Consider the following 25,191-nt stretch of genomic DNA (forward strand, 5'->3'; position numbering starts at 1 on the left):
TTTTAAAACCTAAGCAAGTCAGCCTACTTAGGATCTTTAGTAGCCCACAACATAAAAAAGAATAGTGAAATATTCCTATAGTTTCATTGACAAGAGGGGTGTGTGTGTTGGGATGACAAATTTGAGCTTTGTGGAATTCCTTACACAGTCATTTTATAGTTTGTGGAATAGCCCTTATTTCCAACAGAAATGAAACTGAGATTCTCTGCGGGATTTCAGTATGGAGTCAAGCTTTGTGAAATTGTATCCGGATGATAATTTAACATCTTAGTATGGAGTTAGGCAGCTTTCCTTCATTCCAGGAGTGAAATCCAGCAGGTTCTGACAGGTTCTGGAGAACCGGTAGTGGAAATTTTGAGCAGTTCGGAGAACCGGTAGTGGAAATTTTGAGTAGTTTAGAGAACCGGCAAATGCCACCTCTGGCTGGCCCCAGAGTGAGGTGGGAATGGAGATTTTGCAATATCCTACCCCCAGGAGTGGGGAGGGAATGGGGATTTTGCAGTATCCTTCCCCTGCCACGCCCACCAAGCCACATCATGCCCACCAAAGCCATGCCCACAGCACCGATAGTAAAAAAAAAATTGGATTTCACCACTGAGTTAAATGATTGTGTTCTCATTGAGAAGGGCAGCCAGATTAGATGGTGGGACTGATTTAGCTCATCAAGGCAAGTTTAGGGATTTAAGAAGTAGTGAGAGAAAGCAACTGAGGAACACAGAAAGAGTTCACAAGCCCTGTGTACGAGGTGGGACACATTGCTTCATTCCACGCATGTTAATAAAAAAGATATTGCTCTCAATGTTAATCACATAAAATCATCTACATGCACTAGCTATGAAAATGTCAAAATCTGCACAGTGAATGTAAAGTGTGTAGAATAAGCAGTCTATCCTGAATTGAGGGTTTTTGGAAGCATTAAAAAATGTTCTTAATGGCCATGCTCAAAATTAGCAATTCACGTATCAGGGTGCTAATTAATACCATTCTGCTTTTGGGTAATCGCACTTTGATTTAGAGACGTGGATCGAGACTTTTCCCTTGAAGCATACTTTAAGAAAATAAACCCGAAGATATATCTTCTAAGAAAAAAAACTCATTTATTTGTTATAAAGAAAATAAAACATCTCACTAATCTAATTAATTACATTTTGGCAAAGTTCCTGCCGGCCACCTCTTTGCAGCTGGACTTCTCCTGGCAGGAGAACAAAGAAAGTTAGAAGAAAGTGAAGGAATGTGGACATGCGCAGTTAGCTCACTGATAAGAAACTTGGCCAGCTACGGTAAGTTTGAAAATCCAAAAATGTGAGCTCATCTGGTAAATACAAAAACGCAGTGACATCACGCACACACAAAATGGATAGTGTACTCTGTGGAGTTTCCCCCTCCCTCCCTCAAGGCCGAAGTGAGATGTTCACAGGTGTTCACAACAATCTAAATCTGGATTCAGCAGACGCTGAAGTAGGGAAGCCTCAAGTTTTGACTCGGGTTTGTGTGTGATGAATAGATTTCTGCGGACAAAGAAGGTAAGAAGGTGGTTGAAGGAAAAGAAGAAATTACTCAGGGACTTAAAAAGTAAGTGGCTGCCTGAGTGGTAAGGATCTTGAGAGATTCTTTCAGAGCAAAGAGAAGACAATGGTCAGGCTCAGGATGAAGCAAGACAAGAGGATCAGTTGGCTTAGTGCAGGGGTGTCACACTCAAGGCCCCATGAGCCAGATCTGGGCTGTGGGGTGCATAGATCTGGCCCGCAGGGCCGCCCTGGAAACAGTGAAGGACCACAAAAACAGAACTCAGGAGGGGGGGCTGCATGCGGCACCCCTGAGCTCTGTTTTCACTGGTAGAGGGTTACAGGAGGCCATCCCAGGCAAAAACAGAGCTCGTGCAGGCCGTGCACAGCCTTCCCAAGCTCAGTTTTCACTGGCAGAGGGTTACAGGAGGCTGTCCCACCCAAAAATGGAGCTTGAGAGGGCCATGTGCACCCTCCCGAGCTCAGTTTTAGCTGGCAGAGGGTTACAGGCAGTGGTGGGTTGCTCCCGGTTCGGTCCGGTTCTTGCGAACCAGTAGTAATGCCAGCGGGAGGCTCCGCCCACCCGCCCGGACGTCATCATGAACAATCTGTGCATGTGCAGAAGCTTCTACATGCGCGCTCCTGTTGCGAACCGGTAACGGAGGTGAGTAGAACCCACCCCTGATTACAGGAGGCCATCCCACCGAAAAATGGAGCTCGCAAGGGCCATGCACAGCCCTCCCAAGCTCCGTTTTTGCTGGCAGAGGGTCCCAGCCGAAAACGGAGCTCAGGAGCCTGTTTTCAGCTGGCAGAGCGCTTGGGTCACCACAGGCGCCCCGGACACGAATGATGTCAAGCTGGCCACGCCCATCCTGGCCACACCCAGCCCGGCCCCTGAAGTCAAAAACAACCCTGATGCGGCTCTCAATGAAATTGAATTTGACACCTCTGGCTTGAATACTGTAATATAAAGACCAAATCCCAGGAGATAAGATTGGTCCCGGTATTCCTTTATTTATTTATTATATTTGTGTGCCACCCATCTGGTCCAGAGATGATTCTATAATCAAATGAACGAACCCACAAACATACAGAGAGGCAGACACACACACAAAACAACCTACTAACATACATACCTGGGAGTAATCTCATAAATCCTGGAGGAGGGGATTCATCAAAATTAGGCCAGCTTGGGGCAAAAGCTTTGGATTACTAATTTGCAAGTTAATTAAGTAATTGAGTGATGGCTTGGCAGCCAAGTAAACATTTGCACATATTTGTACTTGGCATAAGTCCTTTTAATTTGGTTGCTTAATAAAGGAAACAGACAGGACGAAAGACCCCTGTTGCAATTCTCCAGAGGATTAGCCTCATTCCTGGCAGAATGCAGAAAGATCTGGCTCACTGCTCTTTGTGAGAGAGAGGGGAAAAAAACACCACCGAAGTGCTGAGCCAGGTATCAGCAAAAACCAATCCAAGATATGTGGCCTTCTCTAAAGGGAAGCAGAAATATTCTGTAAATATGGAGCATGTTGGAAAACGAGTGTCAGACCAGTATTTACAGTAGTGGCTAAAATTGTGGAAACCTTTTGGGGAAAGTGTGTTTTTGATGGCTAATAAACCCCCTTTTTTTTGGAGCTTCAAAATAATCCTATTCCACTGCTAGAATGGCCTGGGAATAGCCCAGACCTTCACCCAATTGAAAATCTATGGAGCCGACTAAAGAAACTTGCTAGTCAGAAGTGACCCAGCAATAAAACCCAAGTTAATAGAAACCATCATTCAATCTTGGTTGCACATTATAACAGCTGCAGAACTAAAAGACTTGGCTCCCTCCGTGGGAAGACGTTGTAAGGGAAGAAGAGCCTTGGTGGCCCAGCAGATTAAAATGCTGTTAAGTAACATCAGCTGCCTGCAATTACTGCAAGTTCGAATCTCACCAGGCTCAAGGTTGACTCAGCCTTCCATCCTTTTGAGGTAGGTAAAATGAGGACCTGGATTGTGGGGGCAATAAGGTGACTTTGTATAAAAAAGAACACCGCTTAGGGGGGCCCAAAAGCCCTACTAAGCAGGTATATACAAAAGTATGAAGGCTATTGCTTAACGCATTGTAAGCCCCCTGAGTCTCTGGAGAAGGGCGGCATATAAATCGAACTAATAAATAAATAAATAAATAAATAAATAATTTCATGCTAAAGGTTACCCAACTAAGTATTAACTGACACAGTGATCATTTTTGTATATCTCGTTTTTTCTATGGTGATAATTTTTGTATATCTCATTTTTTCTACGTGTTTCACTTTTCTTCTTTATAGTGTAACTGCTATTCTAATAGCAAATCCTTCCTAAAAGTTACTGCATTACATTCTTGATTAAATTATCTTTCCATTTATATAATTTTATGGTACTATTCAAAAAAAAAAGTGGTTTTATTAGCTAGTTTTAGAAAATACACTTTTCCCAAAAGGTTTCCACAATTTTGTATGGCTGCTGAGAGTCAACCATAACTTGATGGCACCCAATCAATCAATCATGCAAATTCAACTATCCTCCTTGCACAACCATTCACAGGACAGTATTTTCCCCAAATTTAGCATTTTCTGAACAAAAAAACACCAACTACTTCTTTGCATTGAGAAAAGAAGATAAAAATGGCTAATTCAAAACTAAACGTGAAGAGAAAGAAGCGTGGAGCAATATGCTTTCAGTTATGCCGGCTCATTTATCACTTAAACACACAAATGTGTTGTCTTTTACAACTAGATAATAAATATGACTCTCTCTCAGGGTACAGTTTCTGCTTTAATGGCCCACCATGGCTAGACAACATCATGATTTCTCCTTAACCAGTTTTTCTTCCATTCATCTCAGCTAATAACAGCAGGACCAGGGCTGGGTCCTAGAGAGACTCCTAGAGAGGCTCCTAGAGACCCCTAGAGAGGCTCTGGAGGCTGGGGACAGCAAAAAATGTCACTTCCTGCCCCACCGGGAGTTGGGAAATGGGCCGTTTCAGGCCTTTGGAAGGCCTCTGAGGGAGTGAGAAAGGCTGTTTTCGCCCTTCCCAGATAAATAGAGAGGATCTGGAACCAGGTAAGAAAGAAAAACGGGCCTACCAGGCCATCATGTGCCAGGAGCGGGGGGTGGAGGGGGGTTTGCGTGCGCATGCACATGGGCACATGTGTGCGCGATCCTCCCCCACCCCTCCCCTCTCCTGACATGCAATGGCAAAAAGGTTAGCCATCCCTGCTATAGGGTTTCCTGCTTGGAGTTAGACTAGAAGGGGTTGGACTGAAAACCTCCCTTCCGACTCTGTTATTCTGTTATTCTATTCTGTTAAGTTTGCAATTGAACCTGAGAAGAGGTGTATTTTCTCAAGGCCTTATTTCCCGTTACCAGAACTGATATTTTGGCTATCATGATTTATATCTTACTAAATGAGCCAGATGACCTTGTCCTTTGGGTAGTTAATACTCAAAGGGTCATAAAAAGCGACCGCAAACACTGTAAGACAGAAAGCAACAAGAAACAGGACCTTGGATAGCTCCAATTAAGCCCTCTTCGTCTAATTCCCCCCCCCCTGTTTGGCTAAAAACAAGAATGCCGATTATTTATTTATTTGCGATATTTGATTCTGATATTTGAACACCCTCTGGATTCCAAGGTACCAAGGACGACTTTGGGAAAGATTCAAAAATAGAGCTATAAACATTGATTAACATCCACTGAAAGACCAGTGCTGATTTCCAGATGCTTACCATGCATTCTTTAAGATGACCCTTTGACCTCAGAGCCCTAAATGGGGAACTTAACAACCCTTTCAAAATGACTTGACTTTTAAAATATGGAGGAGACCCTCCCGTTTCAGAAATTGGCTTCCCTGACTTAGAGAAGACAGTTTTCTCTTGACTCATTCTAAGATTGTTGGAATGCAGACCCTTGGATATAGGACTTGGGCCCCACTGAGCCAGAGATAGATAGATTGCATTTTTAGATAGATGGATGGATGGATGGATAGATGGATACAGGGGTGGGGCTGCTGGGGGTTCACAGGGGTTCGGGAGAACCTCTAGCTAAGATTCTGTGCAGTTCGGAGAACCCCCAAATCCCACTCCTGGCTGGCCCACCCAGCCCCTCCCAGGAGTCCTCACACAGCCCATTTTGGATGCAGGTAAGTGCAGGATGCACACGAAGGCCAAAACCAGGCCTACCGGAAGTTCAAGAAGGCCTGTTTCCAGCCTCCAGAGGGCCTCCAGATCCTGGGGAGGCTGTTTTCACCCTCCCAATGGCTCAAGAAAAGCCTCCGAAGCCTGGGGAGGGCAAAAACGCCGCCCCCCTGCCACGCTGCAGGAGGCCGACTAGGCCACGCCCACCACGGCCACACCCACCCAGCAACTGGGCAGAGAATCCCTTGCTAATATTTTTTTTTTGGAATTTTTTTTTATTTTTAAACAAAATTTAAAACATAAAACAATTATCATCCATTACAATTACAGAAAGTGTATTGATCGGTTACAAATCTTTTGTGCTTAATCCTCTATCCAACATTTTCTTATTTAACAGTTTATTACATTATTTTTCTCATTTACCAATTATTTAACAGTAAATTATCCTCCATAAGGGGGGGAAAAAACCCTTTTTATGTTTTATTATCTTATCCATTTCATATTTCATTTCCGTTCTTTCTTATCTAACCATTGATAAAATAAATCCCATATCAAATAATATTGTTTATCTTCTTGTTCCCTAATTTCAAATGTCAATTTAGTCATTTCAGCACACTCCAAAATTTTGTTGATAACGTCGTCATCCGTGGGTATTTTCTCTCCTTTCCAGTTTTTAGCAAATACAATTCTAGCTGCCGTTAAAATATTCACAATTAAATATCTCATTTCTCTATTGTATATTTCTGGTAAAATCCCTAATAAAAATATCTCTGGTTTAAAGTCAATGTGCAAGCAACCCCTTGCTAAAATTTTTGAAGCCCATCCCTGGATGGATAGATGAATATTGACTAGCTCAACACTACAGCAGGAAGGAGACACAAATAACCCCTTCTGAAGTTATAAAGAAGATCTTCAGGCACTTGAAAGCTGCCCATAGAAATCAATGAAGTAATTCAGGACTTTAACAGAGACCTAACTGAATAGCAGTACAGGTAGTCCTTGACTTAGGACCACAATTGAGCCCAAAATTTTTGTTGTGAAGTGAGGCATTTGTTAAGTGAATCTGGCCCCATTTTACGATCTTTCTTGCCTCGGTTGTTAAGTGAATTGATAAGTTAGTAACTTAGTTAGCAGTTAGTAAGTTAGTAACTTAGTTAGCAGTTGATAAGTTAGTAACTCGATTGTTAAGTGAATCTGGCTTCCCCATTGACTTTGCTTCTCAGAAGGTCTCAAAAACTGATCGCATGGCTGGCTGGGGAATTCTGGGAGTTGAAATCCAAGCCTCTTAAAGTTGCTAAAATCGAGAAACATTTATAAAAAAAGACACAAGAGATGCCTTTATGAACCTTATGCTCTAGTTGTCCAATGCGGGCTGATTTTCAGAGTAAACTAATTATGTGCCTCAAATCAGTGGTGGGTTCCTCCTGGTTCGGTCCAGTTTGGCCGAGCCGGTAGCGGTGACGATATGACATCACCGAACTGGTTCTCCCCCCCGCCCCCCCCCCACGTTATTCTTACCTTTTATTTGATCCCACCCCCAATCTATTGCTGCCTCCTGAGTCCCAGCTGATGACTAGAGGGAGAAAAACTGTTTAAACTCTTGCCCCGGGGCTTCAAAGGGCCGCCCTACAGCTGATCAGTGTTAAAAGCAAACAAATGAGTCGGGTCGTAAGTGCGAGGACTGGTCGTAAGTGCGAGGACCTTCCAGAAATGACTGTGACCAGCTAGCCACGCCCACCTAGTCACATGACCTCCAAGCCACACCCACAAAATAAGCCACGCCCACAGAACTGGTAGTAAAAATATTTAGAACCCACCCCTGCCTCAAATACATTATAATGTTGAAATGTTTATTAACATTTGCATCTGCTCCTGTCAAGGACTCCAAATGGAGAGTTTAGTTCTATTAAAACAGCATCGGTAACAAAGTGAGTGATTTAACCAAATGTTAAATCTGGTTGCTAGAATAACCTCACTCACTCATTCTAAAAATTCTTGGCTCAAAATACACATTTCGTCCTGGCTCATTTGCTGAAAGGTGAACAGCAGGAGAACAGGGAAAGGTTTTATTATGATAGAGCACCCTCTAATGTCCAACAATCAAAACAGAGCAACATCCTTCATGCCTTTTTAAACCAACCAATGCAGAAAACACACACAAAAAATATACTTTATATTATTTTGTAGATAAAACAGATGCTGAAATATCTTAGGACACAGGAATTTTCCAATCTGTAGGGCTGAATCCTTGAATTACTTTCCCTTTTGCTTACTTAAGTCATCCTCCCCAATGCTAAAATCCAAATCAAAGATTATTACTTCACATACATTGAATAAATACATGTTCCTAGAGAACTGGTGCTATGGTCGAAAATTCTGATTTATAGTTTGATTAGCTACCCTTTCAGGCCTAAGGATCATGATTAGAAAAAGACCACTATCAATCATTTATGAATCAGATTGTAAACATTGCTAATTATGCTGATTGCCATGATCCAGACAATCAGAAGCACTGAGGTTCTATCAAATAATCATCAGTTCTTCACATTGTATAATGAATCCTAGCTGAATGACCAAAATGCAGAACAGATCAGTACAGTGAACTGGAGGAAACCATCAACTAATTTTGAAGCAGGCATTTTGGAAATCACGAGATTAAGACATGATAAATTAGTACGATTCTCTGGATTTAGTTCGTTTCCCCTCACGTCCTGGACATAAACTGTTTCAACTCCTACCCTCAAAACAACGCTATAGAGCACTGCACACCAGAACAACTAGACATAAGGACAGTTTTTTTCCTGAACGCCATCACTCTGCTAAACAAATAATTCCCTCAACACTGTCAAACTATTTACTAAGTCTGCACTACTATTAATCTTCTCATCGTTCCCACCACCCATCTCCTTCCACTGATGACTGCATGACTGTAACCTTGTTGCTGGTATCCTTAAGATTTATATTGACTGTTTCCTAATATGATTTGATTGCTTATTTGTTCCCTATGACTATCATTAAATGTTGTACCTTATGATTCTTGATGAATGTATCTTTTCTTTTATGTACACAGAGAATGTATGCACCAAAGACAAATTCCTTGTGTGTCCAATCACACTTGGCCAATAAAAAATTCTACTCTACTCTACTCTACTCTACTCTACTCTACTCTACTCTACTCTACTCTACTCTTCTATTCTATTCTATTCTATTCTATTCTATTCTATTCTATTCTATTTCCAGCCTACTATTGTTTGACTAAGTTATATTGCATATAAGCTGATACTAAAACTCTGAGTTTCAAATGTAATTTAGAAGAAAGCATAAAAGCACACAGAACTATTAACACCTTCCATAAAACCTAGGAGGTTGGCCACTGTATTCATTAATAGGAATGTTTCTGGATGTCACAAAAGGGATTGCCGAGATCCACTCTGGTCACTTGTGATGTGATTGTTGCGTCTGAACATTTATGGACCATCAATCCAGAAATGAGATTGAGTGGTGTGGTGGCCTAGAGGCGGCGCTCTCGCCTCACAACCAGGAGGCTGCGAGTTTGATCCTAGGTAGAGTTTAGTTTACTTTATTGTCATTGCACCTCATACAACGAAATTAAATGCCAACTCCAGCATACATTATAATTATGAAAATAAAACACAAACACACATCCTTCACATTCTATACAATTGAATTGAAAACTGATATTGCATTAATATTGCACTATACAGTAGAATTCAGTATAGTTACTGCCCTGGGATAGAAGCTGTTTTTCAGCCTATTGGTCCTTTTTTATTGACCTGTACCGTCTGCCAGATGGTAATAGTTCAAAAAAAAAAAAGGGTGCCCAGGATGAGATGGATCTTTAAGAATGTTTTGAACTTTCTTAAGGCAGTGGGAGCTATAAAGCTCTTCCAATGAAGGGAGAGGGAAACCAATGATCCTCTGGGCAATGACATTGACCCTCTGGAGCGCTGTCCTATCAGCCACTATGCAATTGGCAAACCAGACACAGGTGCAGTAAGTTAAAATACTCTCTATGGTGCAGCGGTAGAAGGTCACCAGCAGTTTTCCATTCAATTGTTGTTTCCTGAGAAGTCTCAGGTAGTATAATCTCTGCTGCGCCCTTTTGACCAGTGCTGCAATGTGAGCGCCCCAGGTCAGGTGACAAGAAGGACATCCGGTCAGTAAACACTCAGCTCCATTCAGTTGTCCAGACTCTACCCCACAAGAGGTCATTAAAAGACGACGATGAACCAAGAGATGAGATTGCCTCAGAGACTTTAGCTTTTTGACCAACATGGCAACTGTTTAATAAACGCCCAAAGATTTCTCCTTTCTGTGCAAGCAATGTTGTGAATGCATCTACAACATGCTGCAAAAATTCCAAATATGTTCCCTCTTGCAAAAGTTGCCCACCCGAGACATCTACTCACTACTCACAAGCAATTTTCTCATGCGTGGCCACCAAAATTGGCGTCTTACTAGGTGTAATATTTTGAGAAAGCCAAAATGGCCAGCCGTTTTCGTATCGTGACATCTATGTAGCACTGACTGCCGCAGTGACCCGGGAACATACAACTTGTCTCCCATCCAAGCAAAACCATCTCGGTGAGTTAATGTAGTCCTGTGTTCTATCAACCAAGTGTCCACAGCCAATTCCTGCCACAGATCAAAACCGGGCGACGGGTGGAAGACCACATTCAACTGCCCATTAGGTAGTTACAAATTCCAGGTGATGCCATTCGGCCTACAGGGTGCTCCAGCTGTATTTATGCAAGTAATAAATGAGGTATTGCATGAGCACCTATATCGGGGTGTCCTCGTCTATCTGGACAATATCCTAATCTACACCAGGACAATGGAGGAACATACGAGCTTAGTGTGACAGGTGTTATCCAAACTGCTGCGAGCAAAACTTTTCGTTAAGCTGTCGAAGTGCGAATTCCACTGCACGAAGTTGGATTATTTAGGGTATCGCATCTCAGGGGACGGGGTGGAAATGGACCCGAGGAAAGTGAGTGCGGTGCTGGAATGGCAGGCACCTACTAAATGGAAACTATTACAGAGTTTCCTTGGCTTTGCGAACTTTTATCGGCAGTTTATTCCAGCATTTGCTCAGATAGCTCTCCCATTAACCGACTTACTCCACACGAAATCATCGGGTCTGAAAGCGAGACCAGGACAATTGTTGGCATGGACTCCGGACTGCCAAAGAGCCTTTGGCACACAGACCCTTCCCGAGGCTTACCATCCAGCTTTGCATTCAGATAAAAACATCCACAGAGACCGATTAAACTACCCTAAGAAGAAAATATAACAATTGGACTTACTGTGAGACATCTGTTACAGCAGGCAGAAGGGCCTCTTCAGCTGTCAGGTCCACATCTTCAGTGAAGCTGCTGGCTCTCGACATCCCACCACTGTTGCCTTCCAAATGTTTCTTGACTAAGTTTAGAAGGTGAAAATGGGAAATGGAATGTACATTAATCTAGCCAGGGAGGCCAAATTCCTCAGCATGTCCTTTTCTACTTATATCAATAAGCTACTGTATATAAATGGGAGCAATCCAGGGATGGGCTGCTGGGGGTTCGGGAGAACCTCTAGCTAAGATTCTGTGCAGTTCAGAGAATCGCCAAATCCCACTCCTGGCTGGCCCCACCCACCCTACCCCTCCCAAGAGTCCCCAGGCGGCCCGTTTTGGATGCAGGTAAGTGCAGGGTGCGCATGGAGGCTCGGGGAGGGCAAAAAATGGGCCTACAGAAGTTCGGGAAGGCTGGAAATGGGCCCGCTTCCAGCCTCCAAAGAGCCTCCGGAGCCTGGGGAGGTCATTTTCGCCCTCCCAGAGGCTCGAGGAAAGCTTCCGGAACCCAGGGAGAGCAAAAACGCTCCCCCCCGCGTGGTGCAGGAGGCCAATTAGGCCATGCCCACCATGGCCACGCCCACCCAGCAACTGGGCAGAGAACCCCTTGCTAAATTTGTTGAAGCCCACCCCTGGAGCAATCCTCATATTTCTTCACACTGATGATGGCAGGTAATGAAACATCTGCAAGCAACAACCAAGCTCAGAGAGCACCAAGGACTCCACAGTTCAATCTTGAGCTATAGTTATCCCCTTCTTTTGCTCCCCCCCCATCTCAGTCCTATCTCAGTATCTCAGTGATTCCACTGAGCTAGGGCTGCAGAAAAACCTTGGTTACATAGGAAAAACCTGGCTAGAGGAAAAACACACATAAATCCTACGAAGAAGTAAGAAAATAGATATTGTACCTTTACAGGGAGGATACATGAGATGTGGGTGTGGCTTACTGATGATGGCTAACGAGCCAGAAATAGATCTATATAAGTCTCTCACCAGGCAGCAAGAGCTTGCTGACTGCCAGAAAGAAAAAAGCCCAGAATCGAGTGGATGTGATTCCACTGAGCTAGGGCTGCAGAAAAACCTTGGTTATGTAGGAAAAACCTGGCTAGAGGAAAAACACACATAAATCCTACGAAGAAGTAAGAATATATATATAAATATATATATTAGTTTAAAACGACTCGCATATTCACAGTGGTGGTTTTTTTTTCCCCACAACCTACCTGTTTGCTTGAAAATCCGTGTAAGACCTAATGGAGGAAAAAGGATGCAAATGTGTTCAAACAGAGCCCCTCATAGTTCTTCGCGGTTTCTAAATTGATCCTAGGTGGGAAGATTATCCCATTGTTCTAAAAATGACCCCAACTATGACAAGGTGAGCAACCTGTGTGAGAACTTTCAAAGTGTCCTTCACTTGGGGAAAAAAAATAAAAATAAAGCGTTCATCAGAAAAGTTCAAGATTTTCACAAGTTGCATGTTTTGCACTAGCGCTCTCTCCCTCCCTCCCTCCCTCCCTCTCTCTGTCTCCCTCTCCATCTCCATCTCTATCTCTATTTTGTATTTTGTAGAATCTGCCACAACCAGCCCATTGTTGTGGCCCACCAGCGGCCTGCATGGATTGTGGCTGATCCTGACAATGAGGAGGCTGGTGTGGTGTCGCGCCAGCAGCCTGTGCAGCCGGCGTTTGAGTCGGACAGCGAGGAGGCTGAAGAGGATGTGATGCCAGAGGAAGAGACTCAGCCAGGGCCTTCAGAACCTCCAAAGGCTCCTTCAAGTGAAGAGAGTGAAGTGGAGGAGCCTCTCCTCAATGCTCGAGCACTCAGGGCTGCCAAAAGGCAGGAGTGGCTACTCAGGAGGAGGAGATCTCCTCAAGAGTAAGGCTTGGGGCTAATTGGCCACTCCCTTAGCCTATTTAAGTTCGCTCACAGATAGCACACGCTGCTGGAAACAATGTTTAATTACTACGCAGAGCATTTTGAGAGTGAGTTTCTTGTTACATCGTGGTTTCTGGGCTGGTTGCCAACCCTTGTCAGACTTTGTTTATTCTCTGTAATTCATAGCAGGCTGATAAGGACATTTGCACTGAAAGCCTGCATTTTGAAAGGGGTCTGTTTGTATTAAACGGAGTTTTTGGAGCTTGGTGTGTGTCACACTCCTTGGGATCCGGAGCTGGGGCAGAACATCCATTATAGATAAGTCACAGTCTCCAATTCAACTACCCACTTTCTGTCTTGATTAATATTAAAAGAATGCACATCGGTTTGCTACCTTCTTTGGTAAATGTAAATTATACATGATCTAAGCTTGGAAGATTTTCCAAGGAATGATCTCTCAAGTCACATTCAGAATTAGCCAGAGGTCAGAAACAGCTGCGGAATGAGCGGTACCCTCCCTTCCCCAGCCACTTCTCATTCAGAACAGCTCCAGATCTGGTTCACTATTATAATTTTGTAGGATGCCCGTTGGTGAACATCCAGTGAAGCAAATGTCCTTCTGCTGGAAGAGAAGATGCTCAACTGACCATCTTAAATAGGAAATATTAGATGAAAGAGAGATTCATTTGTCTGGGCAGCACGGAGACTCAATGGAAGAGTGAAGGAATTGCAACAACACATGGACAAGAATTAGTACTCTTCTCTTTCAGGTCTTCCTTTTTTTCCCCCCACCATTTTAATTTCGAGAGATGAAGATTCAGCGATTGAGGGAACAGGAAACATGTGGGTTTACCCATTGATATTTAGTTATTCCTTTGGTCCTGTAGGGATGCAGTGGCTCAGTGGCTAAGATGCTGAGCTTGTCGATCAAAAAGGTCGGCAGTTCAGCGGTTCGAATCCCTAGTGCCGCGTAACGGGGTGAGCTCCCATTACTTGTCCCAGCTTCTGCCAACCTAGCAGTTCGAAAGCACGTAGAAAAAGCGAGTAGAAAAAATAGGGACCACCTTTGGTGGGAAGGTAACAGCGTTCCGTGAGCCTTCGGCATTGAGTCATGCCGGTCACATGACCACGGAGACGTCTTCAGACAACCAAGGATTCTAACATAAACTGATAAATTTCAGAATTGTTTTTCACTTTTCTTTTTCTCTGTTGTATCTAAATCTCAGAATCAGGGGAATGAAGCAGTGGTGAAATTCAATTTTTTTACTACCGGTTCTGTGGGCGTGGCTTGGTGGGCGTGGCTTGGTGGATGTGGCAGGGGAACGATACTGCAAAATCTCCATTCCCACCTCACTCTGGGGCCAGCCAGATCCTAAGCAGGCTGACTTGTTTAGGTTTTAAAAGAACAGTGTACGCAAACAAAACGAAATACCTTTTGGTAGACTTAAAGCTCACATGAACTGTGACATGCTTAGGATTCAATTAGGAAAACACTTTGAGGCATGCAAGAATATGTCACATCCAGGGTTGTCCATAAAATATGGTCCAAATAATTAAAATGATGACCCTGATGGTGTCATTGAAGGTCTCCCTCTTTTGTTTAACAAAACACATCCAGATGTCAGGACAGTTCTGGATGTATTGAGTCTCCAGCTCATTAAAGCAGCTGTGTCTCTTCTGAATCTAGGAAGTACTAATCTAAAAAGTACCAAGCCAAAAAGAGACAATCAATAGTTTACCTCCAGGTTCATCAAGGTAGAAATTCAATTCTTTCTTGTCTTCTTGATCATCAATGAAGTCGTAAGTAATCTGAGGAACGGATAATGCCGTGTCCCCTGGATTTATAGATGTCAAACCATTATCACGCCCGGATTTCCCTTTCCTTTTATATCTTTTACTCTGAAACAAAACAGAACACTCAAATTTTATGATCCTCCATATACAGGAGAAAATCATGCTTGCAGAATTTTGAAAACGTTACACTAGATCAAGGGTGACAAACTCGCGGTGTCACGTCGTCGTCACGTGACGTATCGCAACTTCTTTCCCCTTCGCTAAAACGGGGGTGGACGTGGCCAGCATGTGATGCATCTGGTCCGCAGGCTGTGAGTTTGACACCCCGAATTAGATAGTTAAAAGCCAATACCCAAATCTGATGTAATTAAATAATAATAATAATTGCAGACTAGAGTAGTGGCCAAAATTGTGGAAACCTTTTGGGAAAAGTGTATTTTTGAGGTTTGATGGCTAATAATATCACTTTTGTTTTTGGAGTTTCAAGATAATCCTATTCCACTGCTGGAATGGCCTGGGAAGAGCCCAGACCTTAACCCAATTGAAAATCTATGGAGCTGACTAAAGAAACTTGTTAGTCAGAAGCGATCCAGCAATAAAACCCAGTTAATAGAAGCCATCATTCAATCTTGGTTTCACATTATAACAGCTGCAGAACTAAAAAAACTTGATTCACTCCATGGGAAGACGTTGTAAGGCCGTCATTCATGCTAAAGGTTACCCAACTAAGTGTTAACTGACATGGTGATAATTTTTGTATATCTCATTTTTTCTATGGTGATAATTTTTGTATATATCGTTTTTTCTGTGTTTCACTTTTCTTCTTTATAGTGTAACTGCTATTCTAATAGCAAATCCTTCATAAAAGTTATTGCATTACATTCTTGATTAAATTATCTTTCCATTGATATATAATTTCACGGTACTACTCCCAAAAGAAAAAGTGGTGTTATTAGCTAGTTTTAGAAAATACACTTTTCCCAAAAGGTTTCCACAATTTTGGCCACTACTGTACATGAACCATTAGCACTACTCAGGTGACCCTGAGGACACAATTAAACCTCCAAGTCCTTCAACGACTCTCTAAAAGGATGCTCCCTTCCATTCCCCACCATCCAGTCAGATTTGAAGAAGCTTCTTGCATGAGAAGTGAAACATCTTCAAAGAAAAAACAAGAAAGTCCAGTTGCCTCCTGAAAAAAACACTTTTGGGACAACCATGATCTGGATGACCAAGAATCTCTACAGACTTTTTGTCCTGTATAGAGTTGCGAGGATAAAACATTGGGGGTTTTGGCCTGAGGAAAAATGCTTTATAAATGTAAATAATTGGGGGTGGTGAGCGCCTTCTGACCTGTTTTCGGAGATTGGGGCTGGGCGGTGATGCTGTTTTCTTTGAGTTCTGAGTTGGAGTAATATAGATCTTCCAGGTGGCCAGGCAGCCCTGAGGTTTCTCTGCTGCGTAGCTCCTCCACAAAGTCTACAGGGTGTAAAAATAGGCTTTTGCTATTTCATAGCAAACACGGCGATTTATTTATTTATTTATTTTCATTTCTTTATTTTTAATTTTCCAACACAAGAGTGCAACAATTTCTCTGGAACCTTCTTCTCTCTTTCCCACCCTCCCTTTAATGGCCACAGATGGAAATGACCACTTCAGCTCAGCTTCTTTCTCTGTCATTTCCATCTTATCGGTTCGGTTCATTTTTTACGATTCAGTATTTACCTGAATTAGAGATGCCGCTGCAGGAATCTGCCGGTTGAAATGTTTCTGGCGCTGTTTCTGTTGGACTTTAAGGGCGAATCCTGATCCCAGAATCCCCTAAAAACCAAAGGAAACTATTACTTTTTTAAAAAAGTCTTTAATCATGACACGGTCTTCTTTTGTTCCTTTATCATTATCGGTTACTTTTTGCTTAGTTTACTCAAGTGTTTTAAAACATTTTTGCACATTGCCTTCAGATGCTTTGTAGTTATGCAACTAGCAACTAGTATAAATAAAGAAATGATCAAGTCTTTATTTGAAGTTCATAAAAAGGGGACAGAGCTTTGGTTTGAATGTTTGTGGCCACCATCCCTAGTCTAAATCATCTTGCATAAACCGATACTTTAGGCCAGGGGTCTCCAAACTTGGCAACTTTAAGACTTGTGGACTTCAACTCCCAGAATTCCTCAGCCAGCAAAGCAAAGCTGGCTGAGGAATTCTGGGAGTTGAAGTCCACAAGTCTTAAAGTTGCCAAGTTTGGAGACCCCTGCTTTAGGCAGACAAACAATCTTCAAAATCAGAAAGGGTTGCCTTGTTGCATCATATTTCAACTCATAAAGAATAGAACAATAGAGTTGGAAAGGACCTTGGAGGTCTTCTAGTCCAACCCACTGCTCAACCAGGAGACCTGATACGATTCTGGGCAAATGGCTGTCCAATCTCTTTTTGAATACCCCCAGTAATGGAACACTGGGGCACACCGTTCCATTGATTAATTATTCTCACTGTCAGGAAATTTCTTCTTAGCTCCAGGTTGGATCTCTCTTTGATAACCTTCCATCCAGTGGTGGGATTCAAATAATTTACAACCGGTTCTCTCCCCTAATGATCGGCTGGGTGGATGGGGCCACGGAGGCGTGGCCAGGGGTGTGACAGGCAGGACTCAGCCTCCTGCACCCTCCTGGGAGCAAAAATGGGCTGTGGGGTGGGGTGGGGGAATGACGTGCTACCTCCCCACCCCATTTTGGGCCTAGGAGGCCTCCCTGAAGCCTCCTGGGAGTGAAAACGGGCTGCTGGGGTGGGGGGATGCCGCACTAACCCTGTGCCCCGTTTTGGGCCTAGGAGGCCTCCCTGCACTTATCTGGGAGCCAAAATTGGACGTGTGGGGACTCCTGGAAGGGGTGGTGGTGGGGAGCCAGCTAGCAATTTAACTACTGGTTTTCCCGAACCGGCTGAATCCCACCACTGCTTCTATCCATTACTTCTTTTCTTGCCCTCAGATGCTTTGGAGAATAGGTCAACCCCCTCTTCTCTGTGACAGCCTCTTAAAACTGGAAAACTGATATCATGTACCCCCAACTCCCTTAATTCATTGGACTAGACATACCTAGTTCCCTCAATTGTTCATTGTAGGGTTTAGTCTCCAGGGCCTTCATCACTTATGTTGCTCGTCTCTGAACTCTTTCTAGGTTCTCAGTATCTCTTTTAATATCGTGGTGACCGAAACTGGATGCAGTACTCCAAGTATGGTCTCACCAGTGAAGTATAAAGCAGCACTATCACTTCACGTGATCTTGAAACTATCCCTGTAATGATGCAACCTAGGACCGCATCGGCTTTTTTGGCAGCTGCAGCACGCTGCTCGGCTCATACTTAATACTCATATACTCACTGCAGGCAGAGCAAAGAATGAGATTGCAAACACAGAGAAACAGGAGGCGATTGTCTTGCCGATCCATGTCTGTGGCACTTTATCCCCGTAGCCAATTGTTGTCACCGTCACCTACGCAAAGAGAGAAGAAACGGTATCATTTGCCTGGAATATATTTGGCAGTTTGAATCTCACCAGGCTAAAAGGTTGACTCAGCCTTCCAATGTCTGTGGTGGGATTCAGCCAGTTCAGGCCGGTTTGGGCGAACCAGTAGTTAAATTGCTGGTTGGCCCTGCCCCTCCCCGCCCCACCCCTTCCAGGAGTCCCCATGTGCCCCATTTTGGCTCCCAGGAAAGTACAGAGAGGCCTACGAGGCCCAAAATTGGGTGCGGGGGGAGCACCCACCCATGGCCCATTTTTCCTCCCAGGAGGCTGCAGGGAGGTCTACTAGACCCAAAACAGGGCATGGGGGACTTGGCACTTCCCCCCGCATCTCATTTTTGCTCCCAGAGGGGTGCAAGAGGCCAAGTGCTGCCTGTCACACACCCCTGGCCATGACCACCATGGCCACACTCACCATGGCCATGCCCACCCAGCCAGTCATTAGGGCAGAGAACCAGTTGTTAAATTATTTGCATCCCACCACTGCGTGTTCTGCCCCAGCTCCGGATCCCAAAGAGTGTGACACACACAAAGCTCCAAAAACTCCATTTAATACAAACAGACCCCTTTCAAAATGCAGGCTTTCAGTGCAAATGTCCTTATCAGCCTGCTATGAATTACAGAGAATAAACAAAGTCTGACAAGGGTTGGCAACCAGCCCAGAAACCACGATGTAACAAGAAACTCACTCTCAAAATGCTCTGCGTAGTAATTAAACATTGTTTCCAGCAGCGTGTGTTATCTGTGAGTGAACTTAAATAGGCTAAGGGAGTGGCCAATTAGCCCCAAGCCTTACTCTCGAGGAGACCTACTCCTGAGTAGCCACTCCTGCCTTTTGGCAGCCCTGCGTGCTCCAGCATTGAGAAGAGGCTCCTCCACTTCACTCTCTTCACTTGAAGGAGCCTCTGGAGGTTCTGAAGGCCCTGGCTGAATCTCTGCCTCTGGCACCACATCCTCTTCAGCCTCCTCGCTGTCCGACTCAAGCGCCGGCTGCACAGGCTGCTGGCGTGACACCACACCAGCTTCCTCGTCGTCAGGATCAGCCACAATCCATGCAGGCCGCTGGTGGGCCACAACACTGCCTTCAATCCTTCCAAGGTGGGTAAAATGAGGACCAGATTGTTAGGGGCAAGATGCTGACTCTGTACACCACTTAGAGAGGGTTGGAAAGCACTGTGAAGTGGTGTATAAGTCTAAGTACTATTATTATTGCTATTAGGATTTGGTCTCCAATGACTACTTATGGCTGCCAAACGTGGACTCTGAAAAAGGAAGATAGGAGAAGGGTGGAGGCCTTTGAACTATGGTGCTGGAGGAGACTATTACACATCCCATGGACCGTAAAAATAACAAACAATAACAAACAAACAAAAAATAACAAACAAAGAAGTCCTAGACTCAGCCTCACCAAAAATATCACTTGAAGCCAAGATTGCCAAACAGAAGTTGTCATATTTTGGTCATGTCATGAGAGCTGACTCACTCAAAAAATCAGAATAACAGTAGAAATTGGCCATAAATCAATTGTAATTTATATTTGCCAAATCCATGAGTGGTTATTATAAAGAATGAGTTAAAGATTTGCCTATTCATCCTTTTCCAATAGCAGGCACATAAGTGCTATTAAGAAACTCGCGTAGTTTTTGAAGGTGGAAATTATTTTTAGTTATAACAACTGCAGCAATCGTTCTATTTTCCCTGTTAATCTCATTAGACTGAATCATCCTTGTGTAATGGAATCGTAATTCTTATTGCAAAGTTTTCAGACCTAAGTATAGAACTGAATGATTTTTGGAAATATTTTTTTTATCTTCCTTCACTCCTGACACTATTTAATACGGACTCCTCTGGTGTTTATTTTTCCATTTTAAAGTAATCGACTTCTCACTTTTGAAGGTTTTCATTCAGGGAGAACAATTTCTCAGGAAAGCACATTAGGGATGTACAGCTATTCAGGTCCAAAGTGGAGATATACTAGCTGCCTTGTTCAGAAGAAGCCTCATCTGAGCTAAAGAATCAGAGAATCATAGTGCTGGAAGTGACCTTGGAGTCCACTTTCTAGCCTGATTACTTAACCACTAAATTAAACTGGCTCTCGTTTCTATAAAATCTCCCTCTTTAATCAAGTTTCCAGGGACCACACAGCTGCCGCATCGAGGGCTGGGCTTCAAAAATTTTAGCAAGGAGTTCTCTGCCTGGTTGCTGGGTGGGCGTGGCCATGATGGGTGTGGCCTCCTGCACCACGGCAGGGGGGGGGCTTTTTTCCTCCCCAGGCTCCGGAGGCTTTCCTTGAGCCTCCAGGAGGGCAAAAACAGCCTCCCCAGGCTCCGGAGGCCCTCTGGAGGCCAAAAATGGGCCTGAACCTTTGGTAGGCCCATTTTTCACCTCCGCGTGCATCCTGCACTTACCTGCATCCGAAATGGGCCACGTGGGGACTCCTGGGAGGGGTGGGGCAGGGTGGACGGGGCCAGCCAGGAGTGGGATTTGGGGGTTCTCCGAACTGTACAGAATCTTAGCTAGAGGTTCTCCCGAACCCTTGCGAACCCCCAGCAGCCCCACTCCTGTTCCTATGATATCCAGAGAACTAGACTTACCACTCCCCACCACAGAGCATCAGCATAGCTGGAGAACCCAGTTTGTCCCTTTTCATCCACAGCATCTTTCTCAGCAAGGTAGACAAAATACGATGAGAAGATTAGGCCCAAGAATCCAATGTACAGGGTAGTTATGAGTTCCTAAGGAAAACAACAATGAATTTCTTAGAGCTTGAAAGGTTGGACATAATAGCAATAGCACTTAGACTTATATACCACTTCACAGGGCTTTACTCTCTAAGCGGTTTTACAGAGTCAGCCTGTTGCCCACAACGATCTGGGTCTTCATTTTACCGACCTCAGAAGGATAGAAGGCTGAGTCAACCTTGAACCGGTGAGAATCGAACTGCCGGCAGTGGATAAAATTAGTTTGCAATATCGCATTCTAACCAGATACTGGTGAGCCACCCCAGCTCTTAATTTTATTGATGAAATTGTACACTGCGCAGGGTCCCTCTCTGGTTAAGAAACATGAAATATAAATAAACACAACATTCCATGTGTATAATACTTTTAAATAATATCGTTCATATTTAATGTTCTTGTTTCTTGACCTTCTGTATATAAAAAACCGATTGCATAATTTTCATGCAACGGATATCTCCCAGTGAACCACAATACAGGTAGTCCTCGAATTACAACCTGCCTATTACAATCATAAGTTGTCATAGTCATAAAATGGGTTGGTCAGAGGACCAATCTGACTTTCTAAAATTTTTACAGTGATCATTGTGTGAATGTAGTGGTCGTAAGTGCGAACCTATTGTTCGCTAGGGCACGGTTTTGCAAAAACCCAGAAATAAGTGCCAGGTTTTGGAAAAAAATGTGGTCCGTGACCATGGGATGTTGCAAACAGCCATAAATGCAACTGTATTGACCCGAAGTATAGTCAATTGACTGTGAGAGTGTGTCTTGGAACTTCAGATCTGGTCGTAAGTCTTCTTTTTCAGATAGGTTGTAACTTGGTTGTAAGTCAAGAAATACCTGTGAAAATTTATTCAACGACTGTCTAATTAGACTATAGCTAAGACAAATCATAAACAATAGTATGCCTTTTAGGAGCCACAGTATATAAATTGGGCTTCAGTCCCAAGGATACTACATCCCCATAACAAGTTCTTCTTCCCTTCTGTTTTTGCCATACGGTACTTGATGTGCTGGAGAAGACTCCTGTGAGTCCCTTGGACTGCAAGGCAATCAAACCGGTCAGTCCTAGAGGAGATCAACCCTGACTGCTCTTTAGAAGGCCAGATCCTGAAGATGAAACTCAAATACTTTGGTCACCTAATGAGAAGGAAGGACTCCCTGGAGAAGAGCCTAATGCTGGGAACGATTGAGGGCAAAAGAAAAAGGGGACGGCAGAGAACGAGGTGGCTGGATGGAGTCACTGAAGCAGTCGGCTTGAGTTTAAATGGACTCCAGAGGATGGTAGAGGATAGGAAGGCCTGGAGGAATGTTGTCCATGGGGTTGCGATGGGTCGGACATGACTTCGCAAGTAACAACAACAACATATATATGTTGATGAAGCTGATGAAGGGAGGAGAACTTGTGGCTCAGAAGGTTAATTCAACTGCCAAACATGCAGGAAGCCCAAGTTCGAATCCAAGTAAGGGTATGGCTAGCTGATGAAAGCTAAAAAGCTTGAAATAGATCTATACTAGTCTCCCTTTATTTCTTTATCAGCAAAATATAAATTTGATATATATATGTACATGTATATGTATATATAATATTCTGCTCACATACGGTATATCAACGTTCTGACTGATGAACCCAACCAAAATAAACACCTTTGAGATTTTTGAAAGGTTGAGTACAAATATATTGAGTACATCATTTCATCACTCAAGAAGGCAAAACCAGTTCTGATTATTTCCCATACTAACCCATATAGTTACAATATGAAATTCCCCCTCCCCCTATTTGTATAGGTCACATTATCCAATTGAGTGCCATTATTTTGTTATGAGGAAAGTCTCTGGGCTTGGCAGACACCTGCCGATGTGTCCTTGGCTCTCACGGCTCTTCTGCTTGAAGTCTGGAGCCTGCATTCCATCTCACCCTTCCCTCTCCCCTTAGCTCTTTGGCAAGTTGAAAAGCGATAGTGTTTGCAACAGCAGAAGCGTGCTTCACATTTCACACGGTACCTGACGATGTATGAATACCACAGACCCCAAGAGTCTCCAAGTCCCACCTTGTCGGTCTACATGAAGCATGCGAAGGATCTGCAGAAACCGGATTCCCCTTAAAAGAAACATTGGAAGAGAAAATGTAGAGTGAAGATCGAAACTAGTGTTTTTTATGTGTCAAAGTCTGGAATTAAGAGTGATGGGGAGGCTGGCACTTAAGATAACTTTCATTGTTATCTAACACTTTCAGTGTTCCAATATCTCAGGGGCTGCCACAAAGAAGAGGGAGTCCAGCTATTCTCCAAAGCCCCTGAGGGCAGGACAAGAAGCAATGGGTGGAAACTAATCAGGGAGAGAAGCAACCTAGAACTAAGGAGAAATTTCCTGACAGTGAGAACAATTAATCAGTGGAACAACTTGCCTCCAGAAGTTGTGAACGCTCCATCACTGGAAGTTTTTAAGAAGAGGTTGGATAACCATTTGTCTGAAGTGGTGTTGTTCTGTCCCCATCTCCACACACACACACACACACACAGCCAGCCGAGGGTTAAAGGAAGCACTTGGCACGCACAGTTAGTTTATCAGAAACTTGGCAGCAATACGAGCACCGATTGCCAAGTGCTTTTACTTCAATAAACGGAATATCCCTTCACCAGATAAACAGAAATACACACAGTTTGTAAATGTCCAGTTCAAAACAAGAAACCTTCGGCAGATTTAAGCGTTGTTCAAAGTGACTAGCCAGAGTTAGTTTTTGTCCGTCACAGAGTCTTAAATGGCCACCACCCTCTCTTATATAGTCTCTAGGGTGTGGTCCAGTGACTCAGCCTAATCCCTGGCACGCCTCCTCAACTGCTGCAACCGTTTATCACGCCTTCATTGGCGTGGATCCAGGAACGACAGATTGCCTCCATCGCTCTCATCGGAGACACCTGGCTCCTGGCTAATCTCCTCTTCCTCGGCTGGCACTTGAGGCAGAGCCAGAGGGGAGGGGCCTGGAGAGGGAGGCCTGGCCGACTCCTCTCCTTCATGTTCGGAGCCTTCTCCCTCCGATGAGATAGGCTCGGAGGGCGGGGCCACAACAGGTGTAGGGTTTCCTGCCTAAGCAGGGGGTTGGACTAGAAGACCTCCAAGGTTCCTTCCAACTGTTATTTTAAATATTTCTAAATATTCAAATCCGTCCTTTGATAGTTTTACATACATTTAAAAAAAAATCACAACAATTATGGTAGCGGCAATAAAAACATATGCATATAGGCAGGATGCAAAGCTGAGAAGCAAGATATTGTTAAATAATTTATCAAAATTGTTCCAACATACCTTATTGCAGAGGTAGCAAACACTTGTCCATTTGATCCCACGCTCAGAACAATAATGGAAGCTATCACAACTATGAGATCTGTTGATAAAGCACATGAAGTATTTCCACATCTGCTTAACACCGTTTTTGAAAAGAAACCTTCCACAAAACAGGGCTTGATACTATGTAAAGCTGACACGGGTTTTGAATTAGCCATCTCAGCTTAAAGATATTACCTCAGCTACTCCAGTGCAGTATTTTATTATTTACTAGCTGATAACTCGGCATTGCCCAGATATTTATTTATCCCAATCCTATATTGTATGCAGCTACCTCAACCACTGTGGTGAGAATTAGAGACCTCATTGCCCTGGCCAACAGGCTGGGAAGAATTCTACAAGGAACAGCCTTTGAGGTGATTATCTGCATTAGCAAGCACCTCCCCTGACAACTTGTCCTCTTTGCTTAAAGCTGAGGGCCTAGGGTGTTTTCTTTTTAAGAACCAATCTCCCTTACCAGAGGGAGTCCCCTTGTGGAGTACTGTGAAGCCGTTACCATGGCAACTCCACTGTGCTGTACAGTAGAAGCCATTTTAAGGCACAACAGGCTGTATCTTAACAGCACTTGAATCCAAATTGCACACTATCACTGTCAAAAGTACTGTGATTTGACACTATAGATATAATTCATTCCTTTTCATTTCAGCGGCCCAGGTGATTCAGAGTTATGCTGGAACACACAAACAGAGACACACAGACACACCCACCCACCGAGGGGTATTAGGGGTGTCTTACCCCCACAGTATTTTTTTTCCAGAGTGTAAGTCATGTGTGTATCAAGTTTGGTTGAAATTGCTCGAGGCGTTCCAGAGTTATGCTGAAACATACACAAGCCTCTGATTTTACATCCGTCTATACATCTTGGTAAGAAAGCAATAGCATTAAACAGTGGGCAACG

The 25,191-nt window shown here is 43.7% G+C and overlaps 1 protein-coding gene across 1 annotated transcript in view; it reads right to left on the reverse strand.

Annotated features, from left to right (window-relative positions):
• LOC117678907 (potassium voltage-gated channel subfamily KQT member 1-like) overlaps positions 1-25,191 on the reverse strand; it is a 128,052-nt gene that overhangs the window by 86,911 nt on the left and 15,950 nt on the right. Inside the window, exons 4-12 of the mRNA XM_087874332.1 lie at positions 24,255-24,333; positions 22,953-23,049; positions 20,805-20,945; positions 18,070-18,180; positions 16,419-16,514; positions 16,047-16,172; positions 14,639-14,798; positions 12,248-12,274; positions 10,996-11,110 (exon numbers count right to left, since the gene is read on the reverse strand). Of these exons, the coding sequence (XP_087730458.1) occupies positions 10,996-11,110; positions 12,248-12,274; positions 14,639-14,798; positions 16,047-16,172; positions 16,419-16,514; positions 18,070-18,180; positions 20,805-20,945; positions 22,953-23,049; positions 24,255-24,333 (952 nt within the window). The remainder of the gene's footprint in view (positions 1-10,995; positions 11,111-12,247; positions 12,275-14,638; positions 14,799-16,046; positions 16,173-16,418; positions 16,515-18,069; positions 18,181-20,804; positions 20,946-22,952; positions 23,050-24,254; positions 24,334-25,191) is intronic.

This window comes from Pantherophis guttatus, chromosome 7 (genome assembly GCF_059756535.1).
Source record: "Pantherophis guttatus breed Tessera chromosome 7, ASM5975653v1, whole genome shotgun sequence".
Taxonomy (NCBI): domain Eukaryota; kingdom Metazoa; phylum Chordata; class Lepidosauria; order Squamata; family Colubridae; genus Pantherophis; species Pantherophis guttatus.